The sequence below is a fragment of the Cervus elaphus genome, chromosome 9 (genome assembly GCF_910594005.1).
Source record: "Cervus elaphus chromosome 9, mCerEla1.1, whole genome shotgun sequence".
NCBI lineage: Eukaryota > Metazoa > Chordata > Mammalia > Artiodactyla > Cervidae > Cervus > Cervus elaphus.
Genome location: NC_057823.1, coordinates 21125408 through 21146156, shown reverse-complemented (window position 1 = coordinate 21146156; position 20749 = coordinate 21125408). Strand labels below are relative to the sequence as shown.

The 20749-nt window shown below is 49.1% G+C and overlaps 1 protein-coding gene across 1 annotated transcript in view; it reads left to right on the top strand.

The window, feature by feature from the left end:
- The window catches only part of CATSPERD (cation channel sperm associated auxiliary subunit delta), a 39031-nt gene that overhangs the window by 15227 nt on the left and 3055 nt on the right, over positions 1 to 20749 (top strand). Inside the window, exons 9-20 of the mRNA XM_043911852.1 lie at positions 2002 to 2152; positions 2877 to 2972; positions 4889 to 4971; positions 5374 to 5550; positions 7846 to 7959; positions 8790 to 8879; positions 9558 to 9616; positions 10324 to 10402; positions 10876 to 10928; positions 13964 to 14038; positions 15780 to 15908; positions 17187 to 17370. Of these exons, the coding sequence (XP_043767787.1) occupies positions 2002 to 2152; positions 2877 to 2972; positions 4889 to 4971; positions 5374 to 5550; positions 7846 to 7959; positions 8790 to 8879; positions 9558 to 9616; positions 10324 to 10402; positions 10876 to 10928; positions 13964 to 14038; positions 15780 to 15908; positions 17187 to 17370 (1290 nt within the window). The remainder of the gene's footprint in view (positions 1 to 2001; positions 2153 to 2876; positions 2973 to 4888; positions 4972 to 5373; positions 5551 to 7845; positions 7960 to 8789; positions 8880 to 9557; positions 9617 to 10323; positions 10403 to 10875; positions 10929 to 13963; positions 14039 to 15779; positions 15909 to 17186; positions 17371 to 20749) is intronic.

The window sequence follows — 20749 nt, the reverse complement described above, 5'->3', positions numbered from 1 at the left end:
ATCTCTTCCCAAATAAGAATCAATTTAGAACTTTAATCAATAAGTTTCCCAGGTGGTGGTATTTTATGAGATTATCCAGGGTGATAGGAGTGTTTTAATTTAAACTCCTTTGCTGGTAGTTTGTTAGCCAAATGCATTTATGCCCTTGGTACTAATATGCATGATTGCTTATAATATCCTAATCATAAAATAGCATAAAGAACCTGATTATATAAAAGCCCTAATAGAAATAGAGCATTTTTGAGGGGTGAAGGAGTCCTGTTAGAAAACATAAGAAAAATTATTCTAAAGGTGGTTATTGGGTTGATATTTGCTTGCTGTGTTTTTGCTTTTAATATGCTAAGGTTGTGTTATAGAAACCATTGTTAATATAGTTAAAGATCTAGAGAAATAAGAACTTAACCCTAGTGTGGTAACAATGAGATGGTTGCTAATTGTCAGCCAGGAGTGCTAGGCAGAGGCTGCCTCACTGAAGCCGCAGAGTCAGTGTGGGGTAAACTTCTTAGATAAACGCAACTGACAACTTCTGCAGAAGGATTAATTTTTATGTTACCAAGGTTATACTTCTACTCTGTACTGTTGCCCTGTGAGACTGCTACCTTTCAGTTACGGTCACCATAGAAACAGGAAATAGGTTTACATTCACCTGACTTGCATAAAATGTTAATAGGCCCCAAGGCCAGAAGATAATGTACAAGACCCTCATAAACAAAGAAGTAGGCAGAAAACACCCTGGTTTTGTGAAGAACAAGCTGATGTAATGTTAAACTATCTTCCCCTTAGAAATGTACTAATTTAGGGTATAAAAGCCACAGTAAAAAATAAAGCATTGCCAGACTCTGCCAGACTCTGCACCCCCCGTCTGGTCTCTCTCTCTCTCTCCCTCGCAGACTTGGCCCTATCAAGGCTGGTCTCAAGTGTCTTCTCTCTCTCTCTCGCCGACGCCGTTCATCCTGAGGGTACCCCCTGGATCCTGCTGAGGCTGGACCCCGGCACTATCCATTCTCCCATTTACCTATTAATCCATCCCCCTACCCATCCACCCATCTACCCACCTACTCTTCCATCCATTCATCCATCTCCATTCATCCTTCCATTTATCTATTTATCCATCCACCTATCTCCCCACCCACTCACCATCCAAAAAATACTTATCTGTCCCTCCATCCATCCATTAACCTGCTTATCCATCCATCCATGCACCCATCCATTCATCTATGCACCCATCCATTCATCCATCCACTCTCCTATTCATCCATCCACTCTCTCATTCATCCATCCACTCATCCATCCATCCATCTACTCATCCATCTACCCTTCTACCCACCCACACACCCACCACCCACCTTCATTATCTCATTCAGCCATGCACTCAGCAATACTTTAGTAGGGTCTAGGAGGTGCTGGGCACTAGGGATAAAATATGAAATATGGTGCATGTGTCACTGGTGGCACCCGAGACCATTTACATGCCTCGTGTCACCCCTTTTTTTAATGATTATTTTCACGTGGATTCAGAAAATAGGGACATGGAAACCATGACGTCATAGGTATCATTTAGGATAAAACTAAAAAGAGGAATCAGTTCATGCAAAGTGCACTTGAAGAAAAACGATGAAGTCAGGCAAAGATTAAAGTAGAGTTGGTACTCCTGCTGCAAAATTCCTGAACAAAGTGTGCGGCTCTGAAATCTGGGGGAGACCCAGGGATCGGGAAGCTCCCAGAGGCTGGGCTGCTGCCTGGTGGCTAAAAGGCCCTCCCTCTAATCACACAGTGGGGCCACCCCCCATCCAGAGTCCCCTCAAGCACCTGCACACACTGCCAAGGTCCCGTCATGAATAACAGACACTCCCAGACTCTGGAAATCCTAAGAATGTAATGGTGGCTGAGGAATCAGGCTCTGGATACAACCTGTGGGCACAGGGTCTTAACCACTGGACCGCCAGGGGGGTCCCCTTGGTGATTTCTTTTCTTGCTCAAGATTGAGTATTTTTCTTTCAGGCCATGTTCAGCTACTCTGACCATCCCTTGAACCGCAGCTTTGGGCTGCCTTTTGACTATGACAGGACCCTTGACATCCTTATCGTCCCAGGCCAGAAAGGCATCCTTATCTTTTGGTTTCAGAAGAACCTCCTGGTTTCCCGAAACTCAGGTGAGCAAGGACCAGGCTCAGGGCGTGGCCAGTGCAAGCGGCTGTTTTTTCCTCTCCCTTGACTTTAGTGGACCATGACAAGCTGATTCTTACCTTGCCATCTTCATTGCAACCCCCAACTCCCACTTTCCGCCTCCTGGGACATTTAGGCCCTGTAGGCAGGTTCTGAAAGTCACCAGACCCCAAGGGCAGAGGGGCCACATCCAAGAACTGCAGATCTTATTTTGAGCCCTATGACACATGAGTCCCAGGAGAGAAACAAAAGGCAGCCCCCTAGGAGAAGGTGCTGTCAGGGACCTCTGGGCACAACTGTGGCTGCCAGAGTACCTTTGATCACAGCATGCTCCCCAGTACCAGTTAGGCCACCTGAATATGGCTGTTTCCTTCCAATGCAAGAAAAGGGCTTAGGGCTGGCCTGGCCATGCAGGGGGTACCCACTCCAGGAAGAAAGTTCTGCCTAATTACATGTTACCCATACAGTAGGAGGCATCCTAAAGTTCATCTGGTATCCAGTCCATCCCTAAGAGCTCTCACATCGAGATTTAGGTGGGGTGGGGAGGTCACATTTTCTTAAACCTAATGTCTTCCATGCAATATTTTACAGCATTGCATCTCGTGGCTGCATTTTCCTTTGAGTCAAGAATCGAGGGGCTGTGTGGGTGGCAGGGGACCCTCTTGCCAACATGTGCATAGGTCTCTCTGGATTTATCCTGTTGTCTCCTAGGTCAGCTGGTCGAATCTGTCCAGGTGCGAGAAGGACAACGCATCTTGTATAATTCCATTCTCAAAGCCAACATCACCATCCACAGCGTTGCTGCCAGTATGTGCCCGACCTCTGGGTAGCTTTCTAGAAGTGCTTCAGACCTGACTTATTCACTCTTGACACACACCGCCCCACCCCCACCACCAGATCCCACCTGGCCAAAACAAACAAAACATGATTATTACATATTCTAGAACAACTCGGGGCAGAAACTTCTGTGCGCTTTCGCAATGAAATGGAATGTCAGTTGGATGTCGTTTGTTGGGGCTGCTCTAACAAACCTCCACCAAGTGGGTGAATTACTATTATTGTTTTGACCACATCTCAGGGCATGTGGGATCTTAGTTCCAAGACCAAGGATCGAACCCGAGCTCCCTGCAGTGGGAGCGCAGAGTCTTCACCGCAGTACCATCAGGGAAGTCCAAAACTGGGTGAATCAGAACAGAAGACAGGTACTGTTTCCCAGGGCTGGAGGTTCTTCGTTCAAGATCAAGGTGTTGGCAGGGCCGGTTTCTTCAGAGGCCTCTCTTCTTGGCTTGCAGGTGGCCTTTTCCCCCTCTGTCTTCTACCATCTCCTTCTGTGTTGTGTCTATGTCCAAATCTCCCTTTCCTTAAAATACTTATTTATTTACTTGTGGCTCTGCTGGGTCTTCATTGCCGCGCAGGCTTTTCTCCAGTTGTGGCAACTGGGGGCTACTCTGTAGTTGTGGGGCTCAGGCCTCTCATCGCAGAGGCTTCTCTTGTTGTGGAGCATGGGCTTAGCTGCTCCATGGCACGTGGGATCTTCCAGGCCAGGGATTGAAACCATGTCCTCTGCACTGGCAGGTGAATTCTTAACCTCCGGACAAGCAGGAAACGCCCTTGTCTTTTTTAAGCAAAATAAGAACACACATTGGATCTTGCCACCCCTTCTCATGAAAACTTTTAATGGGACTTCCCTTGTTGTTCAGTGGTTAAGACTGTGCTCCCAGTGCATGGCAGGCACGGGTTTTGATCCTTGGTTGGGGAGCTAAGATCCTGCATGTCACACAGTGCAACAACAACAACAACAAAAAGCCTTTTAAGAATATCTTGTGTTCCTCAGAACTCTATATCTGCCAGAGATCAGAAGCAACCTGTGCTCATCAGTGGAGCATTGGTTAAATAAAGTTATGATTCATCTAAGTAACAGAATGCCAAAGGGTCAACTACACTGATGTGTATGGAAGGAAATAAACATACATTTCAACTCTGCTGCTGCTGCTAAGTCACTTCAGTCGTGTCCGACTCTATGCGACCCCATCCCTGGGATTCTCCAGGCAAGAACACTGGAGTGGGTTGCCATTTCCTTCTCCAGTGCATAAAAGTGAAAAGTGAAAAAAAAAAAAAAGTGAAAAGTGAAAGTGAAGTCGCTCAGCCATGTCTGACTCTACAGACCCCATGGACTGCAGCCTACCAGGCTCCTCCGTCCATGGGATTTTCCAGGCAAGAGTACTGGAGTGGGGTGCCATTGCCTTCTCTGAAAAATAAGTACATAGAGTGAAAAATACTCAACTTGTACTATTAAAAAAAAAGTAAAAATTACAAAGCAGCTTAAAGGGTCCCAGAATATGATCCCCAAGTATATAAAGCTACTGGAAAGCATGTTTACTAAAAGGCTAACAGTGGTACCTATGTCAGGGGTCAGCATACCATGGTCCATGACCCATCATGGGTTTTAAATAAAGTTTTATTGGCACATAGTCCTGCCTATCCACTTACAAAGTGTCCGTAAGCTGCTTTCCCAGGGCCAATTACTTGTAACAGACATCACATGACCAGTAAAGCAGAGCATTCTTACCATCTGGTCCTTTACAGAAGAAACTTGCTGACCCCTGGTCTGCATGATGGGACTTGGGGTAACTTTTTAAACTTTAATATTTATTATGTTTATATTTCTGTCCATGGAAACAACCCGTTTCAATTTTTGTTCTGTCTTGTTTGGCTTTCCCTAGATGAAAATGAACTGGCAGTTTTAACTCGAGAGAATAATTTATATTATGGCAGCCTGGGAATCCAGTCGAGTTCTCTAATCAAAGTGGGTAAACTCCCGATGTTATTCAGTTGTTAAGGACTAACAGTCTTGTTCTCAACCATCTGATCCTTTTTTATAAAGAAATTGCTCTAGTTATTATAATAGCAGTTAATCATTTAATAGCAATAGTGATAATATAACATGAATTTTAATTAATTTGACACCTGAAAAGTAGGTGTCTCAACAAAGGGTACCTAAGACTTTGCTTGGCCTTTTTGGTTTCTTGCTCAGTCGCTCAGTCGTGTCTGACTCTTTATGACCCCATGGACTGCAGCAGAGACCATGGGGTTTCTTAGAGTTTTGTTTTTTTTGGCCTACCTTCTGTAAATATGAATCATAAGGAAAAAGTTAAATCCTCAAAAAAGAATGAGAATGAGCTGATCTCAGAAGTCACTCTTCTCTTAGTTTGCAGGCCAAACCATCTGGTCCCAAGAGGCGGTCCTGACGTTCACTGACGTGGGGATGCTGGAAATACTGACCCCGCTTCCTGACATGATCTTTCCAGCTTTCGATTTCCAGAAGTGCCTCCTGAATATCCAGGCCCTTCTCATGGATCCCCAACTCCAAGCTGGCATCTGCAAAGTATGTGGTCATGACTTGGGGTGGGGAGAATGTCAGTTTCCAGAAAGATATTAGACCGTCCATTTCCAAAGAGCCTTTGGATCCACAGCAATCAGTGGAATGAGAAAAAAAAAAAAAAAGTGCCATTTAAAAAAAATTATTCATTTATTTTTGGCTGTGCTGGGTCTTCCTAACTGCTCGGGCTTTTCTCTAGTTACGGCAAGCGGGGCTGTCACTCCAGTTGCAGTGCTCAGGCTTATCGTTGCAGTGGCTTCTCTTGCTGCGGAGCACAGGCTCTAGGGCCCTCGGGCTTCAGTAGCTGTAGCACGTGGGCTCAGTAGTTGCAGCTTCCGGGCTTTAGCACACAGGCTCAATAATTGTGGTGCGCGGGCTTAGTTGTTCAGCAGCATGTGGGATCTTCCTGGATCAGGGATCACACCCATGTTTCCTGCATTGGCAGGCAGATTCTTTACCGCTGAAGCCACCAGGGAAGCCCAATCAAGCACCTTTTGTCCAAAATATCCTTTTATGAGATGATGGTGCTACTGGGGCTACTCTCTAGCTGCTCTCTTACCGCAGGTGCCTGTCTTGTTGAGCACGGACTCTATCCACAGCACGGGCTTCGGTAATCATGCCGCACAGTCTTAGTTGCTCCCTCAGCAGGTGGGATCTTCCTGAACCAGGGATAGAACCCATGTTCCTTGCAGTTGGCAGGTGGATTCTTTACCACTGGACCACCAGGGAAGTCCTTGATTCACTTTTAAAGAACAGAGTCTGGATGGGGAGATAGCCACTCAGCGTTGGAGGCACCTCCACCCTCACCAGGAGACCAGGATGCCCATGGGCAGCGATGAGTCCTGTTGCCAGGACAGAACATTTCAGTTAACCATGTCATCCCTTATCAACCCGAGGTCTGGAACCAGAAGCAACTTGTTGGTTCTCTTCCTAGGACACCAGGCAGCCAACACACAATCTCAAAAACCAGATTAAAAAAAGGCAAGATGCAATTTCTCCACCTCTCCTCCACACCTTCTCCTGAGTCAGCAAATAGCATAGGGAGCGGGTCTCCTCATAAAATTATTCTGGTGAATATATGAAAACAAAATGATAGGATATTGCCCTGTGCCGATGCTCAACATTGGAAAAGAGAGACAATCGGCCATTAGGTGCCACCGACAGAAGGTGGATCACCATTGGGTCTCCCGTCTCAATTCTGCCCTAATCTGATGGATCCAGCTGCCAATCTGCCAGAAAAGGCAGAGCACGAAGGAATGGGTGTCCAACCTCACCAGGGAAAATCCAGATGATGGGAAATCTACAGGTTCGATGGCATAGAGGGACTTTCATGGTGGTCCTGTGGCTAAGACCGCACCCTCCCAATGCAGGGGCTCTGGGTTCAATCCCTGGTCAGGGAACTAGATCCCACATGCTACAACTAAAGATCCCCTGTGCAGCAAGTTAGATCGAAGATCACATGTGCCACAACTAAGACCCGGCGCTGCTAGATAAACAGTTCTTTTCTTTTTTAAAGATGCCTAGGAAAGAAACAAAAAAGAAAGGAAGGGAGGGAAAACTGTAGGTTGAAAGAGACTGAAAAAGACAATGTTTGCAAACAGAAAAACTAAGTTACATCATCTGGGAATGCATTGTGCTGTGCTGTGGTGTCTGACTCTTTGCCATCACCTAAACTGTAGCCCACCAGGCTCTTCTGGCCATGGGGTTCTCCAGGCAACTTACTCCACGGGATCTTCCCAACCCTAGGATCGAACCCGAGTCTCATGTCTCCTGCATTAGCAGGTGGCTTCTTTACCACTGAGCACCTAGGGAAGCCCTAGGGATGTGCACTCGGCAATCATTCTAGGAAATGGGGAGGGAGGTGGGAAGGAGGTTCAGGATGGAGGGGACACATGTATACCTATGGCCGATACATACTGATGTGTGGCAAAAACCATCACAATATTGTAATTATCCTCAGTTAAAATAAAGACATAAAAATCATTCTAGGAAGGAAGCAAGTAAGCGATTACTGTAGAAGTCAGGTGGGGAGAGGGGCAGGCTACTTCTGGAAAGAAAAAGGGCTGTGACTAGGGAGACCTCCAGGGTCTTCTGGGGGTGCAGGGTCTAGTGGGGAGTGGCTTGAGTGACAGCCCGGGCTGCTGCACCTACCAGACTGAGAGGGTCCATCCCCAGGGACCCCCCACCTGCCACTGGTCACTTGCTCTGTATTTTGGGGAACAGAGGCTTGATTTAATTGATCCGAAGATTGATGGATTCTTTTTTTCTTTTTCTCTTTTAACATAATTTATTTCTAACTAGGTGGAACTTCTGCAAGGAGAATTTGAAAACAAAATGTACACCATTGACATGAACAGCCAGTTGGAGTTGACGGCCCTAATGATACCCCGGCCAGGCACGTTACCTGTCCCACTAGTAAGGACACTTTATCTGTTTGACAACTGTCTCTTAACACCTGACATCCTTGGCCTCATATCTCGCGCCCACAGTTCCCAGGCTCTGGGAATTCCCTAGCATCCTCCCAGAGAGACACTGGCTCATGAAGCCCCCAGAGACTTCTCGTCTTCTTCCAGACACCAGCATCCCGGTGTCTGGCCATATCTGTCCCTCTGCTCACCCTGTCTCCTTTCTCTATACCTCTATGCCAGTCCTCCAACCCCCTTCTGAGCTGCCCCGGACCCTTTCCAAAAAACGCCCTTTCCTCCCAGCTCAGCCAGCGCTGGCTTTCCCGCCTGCAGGGCATGCCTGAGAAAAAAAGCAGGCATCCCTGGACCTGAAACCCAGGTGTCCAAACCTGGACCCTTGGGTATAAGCAATCAAGCTGAAAACAGGGGAGTGGACCAATGTAAGATTCCAGGGGATGTCCAGCCAGCTGGGACTAGGGCCCTGAGAGAGGAGCCTGGCCGCCGGATTTTGCCCCGCACTCTCACCGGTACCCCTCAAGCCCCCTCCCTGCACAGGACGAGCCTCTCCGCGCACGAGGGGCCAGTCTGGGTCTTGCGGCCCTTCAGCCCCGGGCTGTCCTCACACAGGGCCTCAGAGCCACAGTTAGGGTGTGTGATAAGGGGGCATATTTGGGGATGGAACCTGCGGTAGTGTTTGCGGAGCAAGCTGGGTCTTCAGTCCAGTGGGGCACTGGGGTCACCGGTGGTTGCGCCCCCAAGCGGCTCCCTTTGGCTCCTGCGAGCGCTTGTACAGCGCATGCGTCTCCCTTCCCGTTACCGCCCCCCCCACCCCGCCCCCAGGTAATGGTGAGCAACCCCCACTCCCTGGGGCTGCAGGCGGTCATCTATGAGGACGGCTACACCTACGACGGCAACACGAAGCACAGACTGGTGAGCTCGTTGTCCCGCACCCGTCCCGCGTACCCTTCCCCCCACCCCCACCAAACCCGGATCTTCAGGCTGAGGGGCTCGGCCTTGACCTGCAGATGTCAAGGGTCACCTGATGATGTCCCTCAAGGTCTGACCTCCGTCCCTTACAAACACTCAGATCAGGTGCCGCAGAGTATGAAGAAGCCCCTGCCCCTTCCCCACCTAGGCAGGTGACAGTCCCCCAGAGGAGGGATGGGAGGAGGCATCAGGAGGCAAACCGGGCCGCAGGGAGGGGCTTGGCTTAAATGTGGGTCTGGGTGACCTGCAGGCCACAGCCAGGGTCACACCAGGAAGTCTGGACTTGACCCCAGACCACAACAAACTCTTTGCACCAGACCTTGTCCCATCACAGTTAAATAGGAGGGGCTGATTCATACCCCACTGTGGGTCCCCAGGACAGAGACAGCGAGGGAATGAAGGAGCTTGGGAAGAGGGGGCATTTCCATGAGCTTTTAGAAGGAAATTAGAACCAGAGATGGGCTGGATGCCTCCCAGTCTCCTCCTCCCAGCTCCCCCACACCCCTCCAACCCCCACCCCCACCCCTGCTCCTGCCCTCCTCCTGAACCCCATTCCAGGACCACCCTGGAGCTGTCCCGCAGTGGTAGCTGCATTTTGCATTTTCCCTCTTGGTTCCACAGAACATCTCGCTGAAGCAGCAGCACCACTGGGGCAGGGCCAACCCCAACTTCACCTCCAGGTATGTCGTCACCCGGATGGTAGTGGCAGGTGGCCCCAGGGTCTCTGGAGGCTTCCCTTAGCAGGAGCTGGGGAAAGCAGGACCAAGATCCAGGCTCCCCTAGTCCAAGGGCGGTCAAGCAAGAATGATGAAAAACTCTTTAGAGAAAGACAAATAGCATATGATATGACTTGTGGAATCTAAAATATGACACAGATGAACCTATCTACAAAAGAGAAACAGACTCACAGACACAGAGAAAAGACTTGTTGCTGAGTGCGGGAGGGTGGTCGGGAAGGAGGGATGGATTAGGAGTTTGGGGTTTTAAAAAAAAAGTGTGGATACAGAAGCTGTTAAAAGAATGATGTTAAAACATTATATGCAGCTAGGTGATAATAAAATTGGGGCTCAGGTGTTCTTTTCAAAGCTATTATATATCAATTTAAAAAACTGACTCAAGAAGAGGTAGAAGCTAGAGGGAGGGTGGGGCCACCATGTCTGAGCCCATGGTTCTTGGTCAATATTCTGGACTGAATGGATGAAAAGATGAGTGAATGAATGGAGAAATGAATGGATGGATGGGTGGATGGATGGATGAATGGGTGGATGAATGAATGGATGAATGGATAGATAAATGGGTGGACGGATGGATAGATGGATGAATAGAAAAATGAATGGATGGGTCAGTGATGCTTTTTACAATTACACACACTTCCATTGCCTTGTAGCATAAAGAGACCCACAATATCTACCATCACTCTGGACATCGCCAACAAAGAAATTTCATGTGTGGACCTTAAGCCACTGGTATGACCCAAACTTCTGCCATCTCATATTCTTTGTCTTTAGTGTTCAGACTAATGGCAGCAGGCCTTCACTAGCTTTCCCCAAGGTGCTAGCTGAGCTCACACTCAGGATCTGGAAATGGATGCGATCCTGTCCCAGATGCCAAGGTGGCTGCCCCTCCCCTTCATCTTCCCCAGGGCTGTGCCTTAGGACTCACCATCCGCAGAGCAGGTGTACCAGCTGGGAGTTATCAAATGGGGGGAATCTTAGTGGCACCCCATACCTAGCGCAGGTTCTTATGGATTGACTCTGTGAGTCCCAGGCACCTGGTCACCGCATTTCCATCCAAGCTCAGGGTCTCCAGTCCCTGTTGGGTTGAGTGCAACCCTTTGTGGGCTTTCACCGGGGCCAGGCTATGGGCGCCCTCACTGACTTGGGTCAGCATCCCCATTTACCCCTTTCCCCTCCCCCGATCTGTGTCTCCCCACCTGCAGACAGCGCTCATTTCAGTGGGGTGCGACCTGGAGAAGAAGATCGTCATTCAGAAGTGAGTGTGTCGGGAGGGTGAAAGTGAGGGGCGGGGAGAGGAAAGTGGGGCTTAGGGACGGTATGAGACATTCACCATTGCTTCACAATTGCTAAAGGTGGGTGACACTACTGTCTACTTTTGTATATGTTATATGTTTAATGTTTCCATAAGGAACAGCTGCTCAATAATTAATCCTAATAGATTAACTTTGAGTTTCCTGCAGGTGGCTGCCCCGCCCCCCACTGACTTGGTGATATTCACCTGTTCTTTCTGCTCCCTCAGCCTTTGCTCATTCTCTTTCTCCCTTTTAATCCCTGAGTTCTTCATTTTGATTACAATTGCTGAGTTTTTGTGTTTAATAACCTGCTGAACATTTGGAGGAACTTTGCCCCTGGTTACTGCAGGGAATGCAGCCATGAGACACAAGGAAAGTATTAATGCTTTTATGTTTTTCAGAAATTTCACATGTTAAATGGAGATTATTTTAAAAGTGTAAATATTTGAGTTTACGTAAGGATGTGCTAAAAGTCACTTATGTCTCTGTGTGTAATATTAATATGCAACTTTGGGGTTAAAGTTTTTTCTTAAGAAATTAGTGGTTTACATTTTTTAAAAAAAGAAGAATCACCAGCATGAAATTGCCAAAAAAAAAAAAAGAAGAAGAAGAAGAAGAAAAGGGGGCTTCCGTGGTGGCTAAGTGGTAAAGAATCCTCCTGCCAGTGTAGGAAATAGGTTCGATCCCTGATCCAGGAACATCCCACATGCCAAGGAGCAACTAACCCGTGCAGCACAGCTACTGAGCCTGTGATCTAGAACCCGGGAGCCACAACTACTGAAGCCTGCGAGCTCTAGAACCCCCACTCCGCAACAAGAGAAGCCACTGTGATGACCAGCCCATGTGCTGTAACCAGAGGGTAGTCCCTGCCCACCACAACTAGAGAGAGTCCACTCGCAGCTAGGCATAGGAAAATCCAAGGCAGCCAAAAATAAATAACACGTAAAATTAGTGGCTTACATTTCAAAAAAGAAAAATCACCAGTGTGAAATTTTAAAAAGAAAGAAAGAACCCTGAAGATTGGTCAGATAGGTCGCCATAGTTTTCCCTTCAGGCAGTGGTGTGCTGGTAAACGGGCAACAGCCAGTTCCGGGTAGCCGGGGAGCCTGGTTTGGTAGCTTTTGCAATTCTTATAGTATAAATGCTCCCACTGAGCCCACTGATTGCTACCGACATGTCTCTGCTGCTGCTGCTGCTGTTGCTAAGTCGCTTCAGTCGTGTCCGACTCTGTGCGACCCCATAGACGGCAGCCCACCAGGCTCCCCTGTCCCTGGGATTCTCCAGGCAAGAATACTGGAGTGGGTTGCCATTTCCTTCTCCAATGCATGAAAGTGAAAAGTGAAAGTGAAGTCGCTCAGTCATGTCCGACTCCTAGCGACCCCATGGACTGCAGTCTACCAGGCTCCTCCATCCATGGGATTTTCCAGGCAAGAGTAGTGGAGTGGGTCTCTACTGCCCCACAAAATTCCTGAGGATTTAATGGCTTGCAAGAGCCGGCCTCAGCACTTCACCGCAGAAGGGCACTAATAAACTCAAGGGACGATTTTACCACATTTCCCCCCCCAAAATGGAAATGCTTTATTGAATCAATCAATGATGTATTTAGAACATATGTGCAGGAAAGTGTTTTAAAACAATCTTTTCAAAGCTTCTGCCCTAAAGAGGGTGGGAACAGTATTTGCCACACATGTAATGAACAAAAGACTTGTATCCAGGATTTATAAAGAATTCCTATGAACCAAAAAAAGAAAGAAAGAAAGAAAGAAAAAGGAAATGACAAATGAAGAGAAAAATATGAGCAAAAGGCTTCAGTAGGCACTTCCAAATAAAGGGTGGGGGAAAGGCTGATCAATACATAAAAAGTGCAGGAAAGGCTGTCAACTTCAATAAGAAAATGAAAACAAAAGTGATAGAGAGGGTTATTCACCAGCAGAGCAGCAAAACTGACAAAGCCTGGACGGTAGCAGTAGAACTTCAGGGTGGGAACCCCCTGGCAGCTTCGGGAACTTCCAGACATGGCCGGTGATATTTTTTCAGCTGCTTTAGAATGTATATCTTTCCACCAGCAATTCCACTCATGCACATTTGCACTGACCCAGGTTCCAGAATGTTCTCAGCAGCATTATTCTTAATAGCTCCAAGCTGGAAGCAAGCCAACTCAAATGGCCATTGACAGCAGGATGGATAAATCAAGTGCAAAGGTTTTGATACAATGGAATGTCACAGCGGTGAAAAGGCATGAGACAGGGTTACCTGTATGGATCATACAAACATAGGTGTGGAATCAAAAGACAGAAAAGAACACATAGCATGATTCTGTTCTTTAAAAAAAAAAAAATCCAGAATCAGGGGAATTCCCTGGTGGTCCTGTGGTTAGGACTCTGCACCACTGTGGAGAACGAGGGTTCGATCCCTGGTTGGGGAACTAAGATCCCACAAGGCGCACAGCATTGGAAAAAGAAAAAAAATCTGGCAAAAATAAACTACAGTTGAGCCCTGTATCTGTGGGTCCCTCATCCACAGATTTAACCAACCGTGGATGGATCGTGTTTACCTTCTAGGTTAACTGAATCTTCGACTGTGGAACTGGCGAATGTAGAACTCTCACATACAGAGGCCCCCCACTATGGGACTTGAGCATCCTGGGATTTTGTTATTTTCAGCAGATCCTAGAACCAGTCCCCTTGCTGATACCATGTTGCTTAAGGATATATGCGCCAATGGTAACAGTACAAAGATAAAAAGGGAAAGGATCATCTCAAAAGTCAGGACACCCAGCTCCCAGATTTCCGAGTGTATACATCATTCTCCAACCCAAGGAATTAGGGCTCCTTGGTGAAATGGCTGAGTCTAGGCCGGGCAGGGAAGATGTGAGATGAGCCTGGAGCATCTTAGAGAGCCCCATCCAACCAATGGGAGCCATCTGTGTGTCAAAGGGAACAATTCACTGGTCTTGCACGGGGTCAGGTGGCATCTCACCATCTTTTGTTGCCCACAGTGAACTTTCAGCATGTCACCACGGAGTCCTCGACCCTGTGGCCCTTCAGGACAACTATAGCTACATCATTGAGAGGTGAGCCCCGCCCCCCAACACACAGTCACACGTGCACGCTCATACCCATGACCATTTGGCATGCATGTGCCAAAGGCCAATCAATAACTTTTTTTTAATTAATTAAATTTTTGGCCATTCGGAGCAGCATGCAGGATCTTAGTTCCCCAGTCAAGGATCAAATCCGTGCCCCTGCAGTGGAAGCTCAGAGTCTTTATCTCTGGACCACCAGGGAAGTCCCAAGAATCATTCTTTTTTTTTTTTTCCCAAGAATCATTCTTAAATCACAATGGAAAAGAAAAAATAAATTTAAAGAAAAGGGAAAAAGAATCATTTAAAATTGATACCATGCCAACTGATCTGGCCAGCAAGGAATCCGAGGGGGTGAGGAGACAGGCAGGGGAGGGGGCCGGGCCTGCAGGGGAACCAGTGTGATGTGGCAGGGTCCCTGGCCCAGGTCTGCCACCTGCTGAGCCAGCCTCAGGCCCCTCCGCAGCCTGCCACCAGCTCATGGAGCCCAGCCACTTGCTCGCCCCAACTAGTGGAGTTGGTCAGTCAGCCAAGGTGGGGAATGGGGGTGTCTGGCCATGGTGAACCCTCTCTGCGGGGTGGCACAGAGAGCCGATTCCACAGTGGTGCACACCGCCCATCCCCCTGGCATAGGAGGATACTGGTGTGTCTTATATGACCTGGCTCTCCCCACTGCAATACAAGCCAAGAGTCCATCCCCCATCCAAAGTCTCAAAGTTGAAGGCAAAACTGGTGCTGCCAGGGCTTCCCTTGTTGCTCAGTGGTAGAGAAACTGCCTGCTAACGTAGGAGACACAGATTCAATCCCTGATCCCGGAAGATCCCACATGCCTCGGAGCAGTTAAGCCCATGCGCCACAGCTCCTGAGCCTGTGCTCCAGAGTCCGGGAACCACAACCACTGAGCCCACGGGCCATAACCCCTGAAGCCCGTGTGCTAGAGCCCGTGCTCCACAATAAGAGAGGCCGCCGCAATGAGCAGCCTGTGCACCGCAACTAGCAAGCAGCCCCCGCTCGCTGCAACTAGAGAAGAGCCCAAGCAGCAACAAAGACCCAGCACAGCCAAAAATAAATTAATAAAAATAATCAACTCCCCCCCCGCCCCCGCTATGAACAAACAAAAAAAGCTATGAACAAACTGACGTTCCTGGGCTTACTGACCAATGAGGCTGCAGCCAGACCTCCTGGGGGCACGAGCGTGTATGAATCAAGGTCTCCAGAGAGAGAGAAGCCACAGGATGTGTGTGTGAGATAGACACACAAGAGTGACAGGCAGAGATTCACTTTAAGGACCTGGTTCCCTGACTGTGGAGGTTCGGGGGAGGCTGAGGGCCTGGCAGCTCTGCCACAAGTTGCCGTTCTAGTTCAAGGCCATCCGCGGGCAGACTTCCTTCTCGCTGGGGGAGGCCCTTCTTTGTTGCACTCAGGCCTCCGGCTGCACCCACGTTAGGGCAAGCACTGCTTTCTCAGCCCCAGAGAACAACCTCACAGAAACATCCAGAAGTGTGTCTGGTCACAGTCAAGTGCCACAGCAGAGCTCAGAGGACCTAGAAGGTCAACCACCACCCACAGGGGCATCCCAGGGCTCATGCTGACAATGGCTGTGAGTCCCCTGCTCAGACACCCCTCCACGGCCGTGACCGGCCCCATCTGCAGGGAGGAAGCGGGGTGGTGGGCGGGTGGATGTCTGGGCGCCCGGGGGAGCTCGCCCGTGTCTGTGCCCTGTTTCCCACAGGGAAGCCTATGACCCGAACTTCCAGGGGCAGCAGGCTGAGGAAGACCTGGAGGTGTATTACCCCTATGAGAAGCTGGGCTGCCCCCTCCTCGCCTACTATGACACCCCGTGGAAGCCAGTGGTGGAGCTGTGAGACACCCCCCAGACGCCCCAAATCGCCCCCGTCCTCCCCACCCCTCTGCCCAGGCTGCATCCTCACCCTGTCTTTTTCCTCCGCAGCTCCCAGCTTGCACACCTTTCCCCTTCCCCGTCTTAACTCGATGGCTTTAACAAAACACACCAGGGACTGGGCTGGGCGGTGGGCGTGCAATTGGCGGGGCACACGGGCACTGACTTTCTCACAGTCCCGGAGGCTGGAAGTCCAAGATCAAGGTGTCTTGCGGTGTCTCGACCTCTTCCCATGGCACCAGGGCCCACCCTTAGGACCTTGCTCCATCTCGATCGCCTCATTAAAGCTTCCAGCTCCAAATATAGTCTCATTGGGGGGTTAGGACTTCACATAGGAATTTGCAGGGGTGGGGGCACCTTTCAGGTTATTGCACTCACTCTGGCCCCTTCCATGGATTCTGTCTTCTTTCATCTGATCCCGCCCTCAACATGCCCCCAACCCGCCCCCACTGAGGATCATTGGACTAAATTGTTGACAACTGAATGATGGTGGGAACCTCAAACACGTGGAAACATTTAGGTTCATTAGAGCATCTCCGGTGGGGCTTCTTTGGTGGTCCAGGGGTTAAGACTGCATACTTCCAGCACTTCCACCGCACAGGCATGGGTTCGATCCCTGGGTCAGGAAGATGATCTGGAGGAGGGCATGGCAACCCACTCCAGGATTCTTGCCTGGAGAATCCCTTGGATAGAGGAGCCTGGCGGGCTACAGTACATAGGTTCTCAAAAAGTTGGACATGATTGAGGCAATTAACACTCATACTTTCCCATCAGAGAAGGGTGTAAGCCCCAGCCTGGCAGGAGACAGATGTGCATTCAAAAATAAGAATTAGGGGGTGGGGGGTGGGGCACGGGGCTTGGCTGCACAGGTTGCAGGATCTTAGTTCCCCAACCAGGACTCAAACCTGGGTCCCCAGCAGTGGAAGCTCAGAGCCCTGACCACTGGACCATCAGGGAATTCCCTCAAAATTAAGGATTTAGAACAACTCTAGTTCATCACCCTAGAACATCTGCAGGTGTCAGAATTAAATCGACGCCCGCTCCCCCACCCTACCCTCACCTGGTCAGCGCCCGCTGTCCCTACCTGCCACTGGGAATCAGGGTTGAATGTCCCAGAGGCGTCAGCTTGGGGGTGGTGGTGAGAGAAGGCGTCCACCCCCAGACGAGACGGTTTCACCAGCCCGGCATAGCTGGGCCTCCTGGCCTCCCGCAGCCTCGCCTGTACGTGCCTTGTCCCAGGTGGCGCGAAGGCAAGTTCCAGGAGGTGGTGGAGGCCGAGTATGTCCTGCTGGAGATGAACGGGCTGTTCACCTACACGTACTCCCTGACGGCCGGCATGGCAGGCTGCAGTGCCCAGCCGCAGAACTGGACCACCGTCACCGAGATGGCCGGCAACGCAGCGTCCTTCTCCTGGGACCGCGAGGTAAGGCCTGCGCTCTTGAGTCGTCCCAGTGCAGGCCTGGGAAGGCGCCATCCGGTCATGCGCAGTGTGTGCTGGGGGCCTCTCGACCTGTGCGGGCTGCTGCTAACCGAACACCAGAGACCCCAGGGGCTTTTACCAGCCGCATGGGTTTCTCACGGGTCCTGGAGGCTGAAGTTCAACCTCAAGGCGCCAGCAGATTTGGGGTCTGGTTCATGGGTGACACCTCCTGTGTCCTCACAGAGCAGAAGGGGTGGGGGAGCTCATCCAGATGCCTTTGTGCCCAGGTGCATGTTCAGTCCTGTCCGACTCTGCAACCACGTGGACTGTGCCCCCCCCCTACTGCCCCCTCTGTCCCCTCCCTCCCCCACAGGGCTCCTCTGTACCTGGGATTCTCCAGGAAAGAATACTGGAGTGGGTTGCCATTTCCTACTCCAGACCCGGGTCCCTTTATAAGGACACTAATCTCCTAATGACACAGAACAACTGGTTCAAAATTGGGAAAGGAATAGGACAAGGCTGTGTATTGTCACCCCACCTATTTAACTTAAATGCAGAGTACATCATATGAAATGTCAGGCTGGATGAATCACAAGCCGGAATCAAAATTGCTGGGAGAAGTATCAACAACATCAGATAGGCAGATGATACCACTCTGATGGCAGAAAGTGAAGAGAAACTAAAGAGCCTCTTGAGGAGAGTGAAAGAGGAGAGTGAAAAAGCTGGCTTGAAACTCAACATTCAAAACACTAAGATCATGGCATCCCGTCCCATCAGTTCATGGCAAATAGAAGGGGAAGAAGTGAAAGCAGTGACAGATCTTATTTTCTTGGGCTGCAAAATCACTAAGGACAGTGATTGCAGTGGTGAAATTAAAAAGACACTTGCTCACTGGAAGTAAAGCTGTGAGAAACTTAGTGTTTTAAAAAGCAGAGACATAACTTTGCCGACAAAGGTCAGTATAGTCAAAGCTATGGTCTTTCCAGTAGTCATGTACAAATGTGACAGTTGGACCATATGGAAGGCTGAGTGCCAAAGAATTGGTGCTTTCGAACTGTGGTGTTGAAGAAGACTCTTGAGAGTCCCTTGGACAGCAAGGCGATCAAACCAGTCAATCCCAAAGGAAATTAACCCTGAATATTCATTGGAAGGACTGTTGCTGAAGCTCCAATCCTTTGGCCACCTGATGCGAACAGCCAACTCATTGGAAAAGACCCTGATGCTGGGAAAGATTGAAGGCAAAAGGAGAAGGGGTGACAGAGGATGAGATGGTTAGATAGTATCACCACTCAATGGATATGCATTTGCACAAAGTCCGGAAGATAATGAAGGACAGAGGAACCTGGCGTGCTGCAGTCCATGGGGTCCCAAAGAATGGGACACGACTTAGCGACTGAACGACAAACAAAATCTCCTTCAGGAGTACTCCACCCCTATGACCTACTGCCTCCCAAAGGCCCCGCCTCCTAATTCATCACCTTTGGGGGTATGGTTCAACATATGACCTCTAGTTGGTTGACACAGGCATTTAGTCCCTGAATAGCTGGGGTGCTGGATGCTGGTAATGTAAGATGCACAAACCCTTTGGGAATCTCTACCAAGGGAATGACCAGACGATCAGAGATGTCAGGACCAAGGCGTTCATGGAGCACACTGCTGATGATGAACAAAACTCTGGAACTATCCAAATGCCCATTATGTAAGGGGCTGATTATATTTACGGCTCTGCTCAGCGAGCGTTTCTGTTACGCGCGTTGCTTGGTACACGATTGACAAATAGAGGTCCGGTGACAGTGAAAGGAACACGGGTGCGGAAGGGAAGCTTGTGGTGCGCAGTAGTTTCCAGCCGCCAGCCGCCTCTCAACGCCAAGGGCGCGAACACAGCGCAATGCTTCCACATCACCAGCAGGGCGCGCGCGCTACCCGCGTCCGAAGCCGGTTCCAGCACCGACTCCAGGCTCCTTAATTTTGTATTTGTTTTCAGAGCCAGCAGCCTCACCCTTCTTCACACCCCATTCCGTCCAGTGAGTTTGAGAATTTATTTGGTTGGTGACATTGTGTTCGTTGTTGTTTTTTTTTAATCAAGGTAAAATTCACATAACCTATAACGAATTTTTTTTTTAGTGTAAAAAGTACAACTCACAACTTGGGTGTTTTGTGCATTCACGATGTTACCCAAGCACCACCTCTCTGACCATTTCTTTAAAAAGTACAAGCCACACACATATAACTTTATTTATTATTTTCTGACTGTGCTGGTGTTTGCATTATTTTTTATTAGCCCTCTCCTTCAAAATGGCACACATTCATTTAAGAGACTGTCCTGTTGCTTTTTTCCCATCAGCCCTGGTGGGCGATTTTGTAGAACCCCGAGGGTTTTTCTATCAAGATAGAGCCGCAATGCCTGCATTTCCAGCATGATCATTAGATGGGCAGTTATGTAGCTACTTAGCCAAGCCATGGGGTGCAGCTAGCTATAAAAAATAATAATAACAATAATGAGTCTTTAAGCTAAGCAGCTGTCCCCCTTATTAAATTTCACATAGTTTTTATGTGGTCCAACTCCCCCCCGCTTTTACTCTCAAAAGATTTTTAAAATTTTTTCTTAATTGTTGGGCACTTCCCTGGTGGTCCAGTCGTTAAGATTACAAGTTCTCAATGCAACGGGCTGGGTTCAATCCCTGGTCATGTCACCAGATCCTTTGTACCTTAGTGGAGTGGGTTGCCATGCCGTCCTCCAGGGGATCTTCCCCATACAGGAATCAACCCATGTTTCTAGCGTCTCCTGCATTGGCAGCTGGGTTCTTTACCACTGGCACCACCTGGGAAGCCCCAAATAACAGCAGGCACAGCCAAATAAATTTTAAAAATAATTAAAAAAAATTTTTTTAGATTGTGGTCAAACATTCATGGACAGATGGAGAAGGCAATGGCACCCCACTCCAGTACTCTTGCCTGGAAAATCCCACAGATGGAGGAGCCTGGTAGGCTGCGGCTGCGGTCCATTTGGTCGCGAAGAGTCAGACACGACTGAGCGACTTCACTTTCACTTTTCACTTTCACACATTGGAGAAGGAAATGGCAACCCACTCCAGTGTTCTTGCCTGGAGAATCCCAGGGGCAGGGGAGCCTGGTGGGCTGCCGTCTATGGGGTCGCACAGAGTCGGACACGACTGAAGTGACTTAGCAGCAGCAGCATACATGGACAGAGGAGCCAGGTGAGCTGCAGTCCATGGGGTCGCAAAGAGACGGTACGACTGAGCGACTAACACTTACTTATACATAACATAAAATTGACCATTTTAAATATTTCTAAGTGCACAGCTCAGTGGCATTAAGCACATTCACATTGTCCTGCAACCATCCCCACCATCATCTCCAG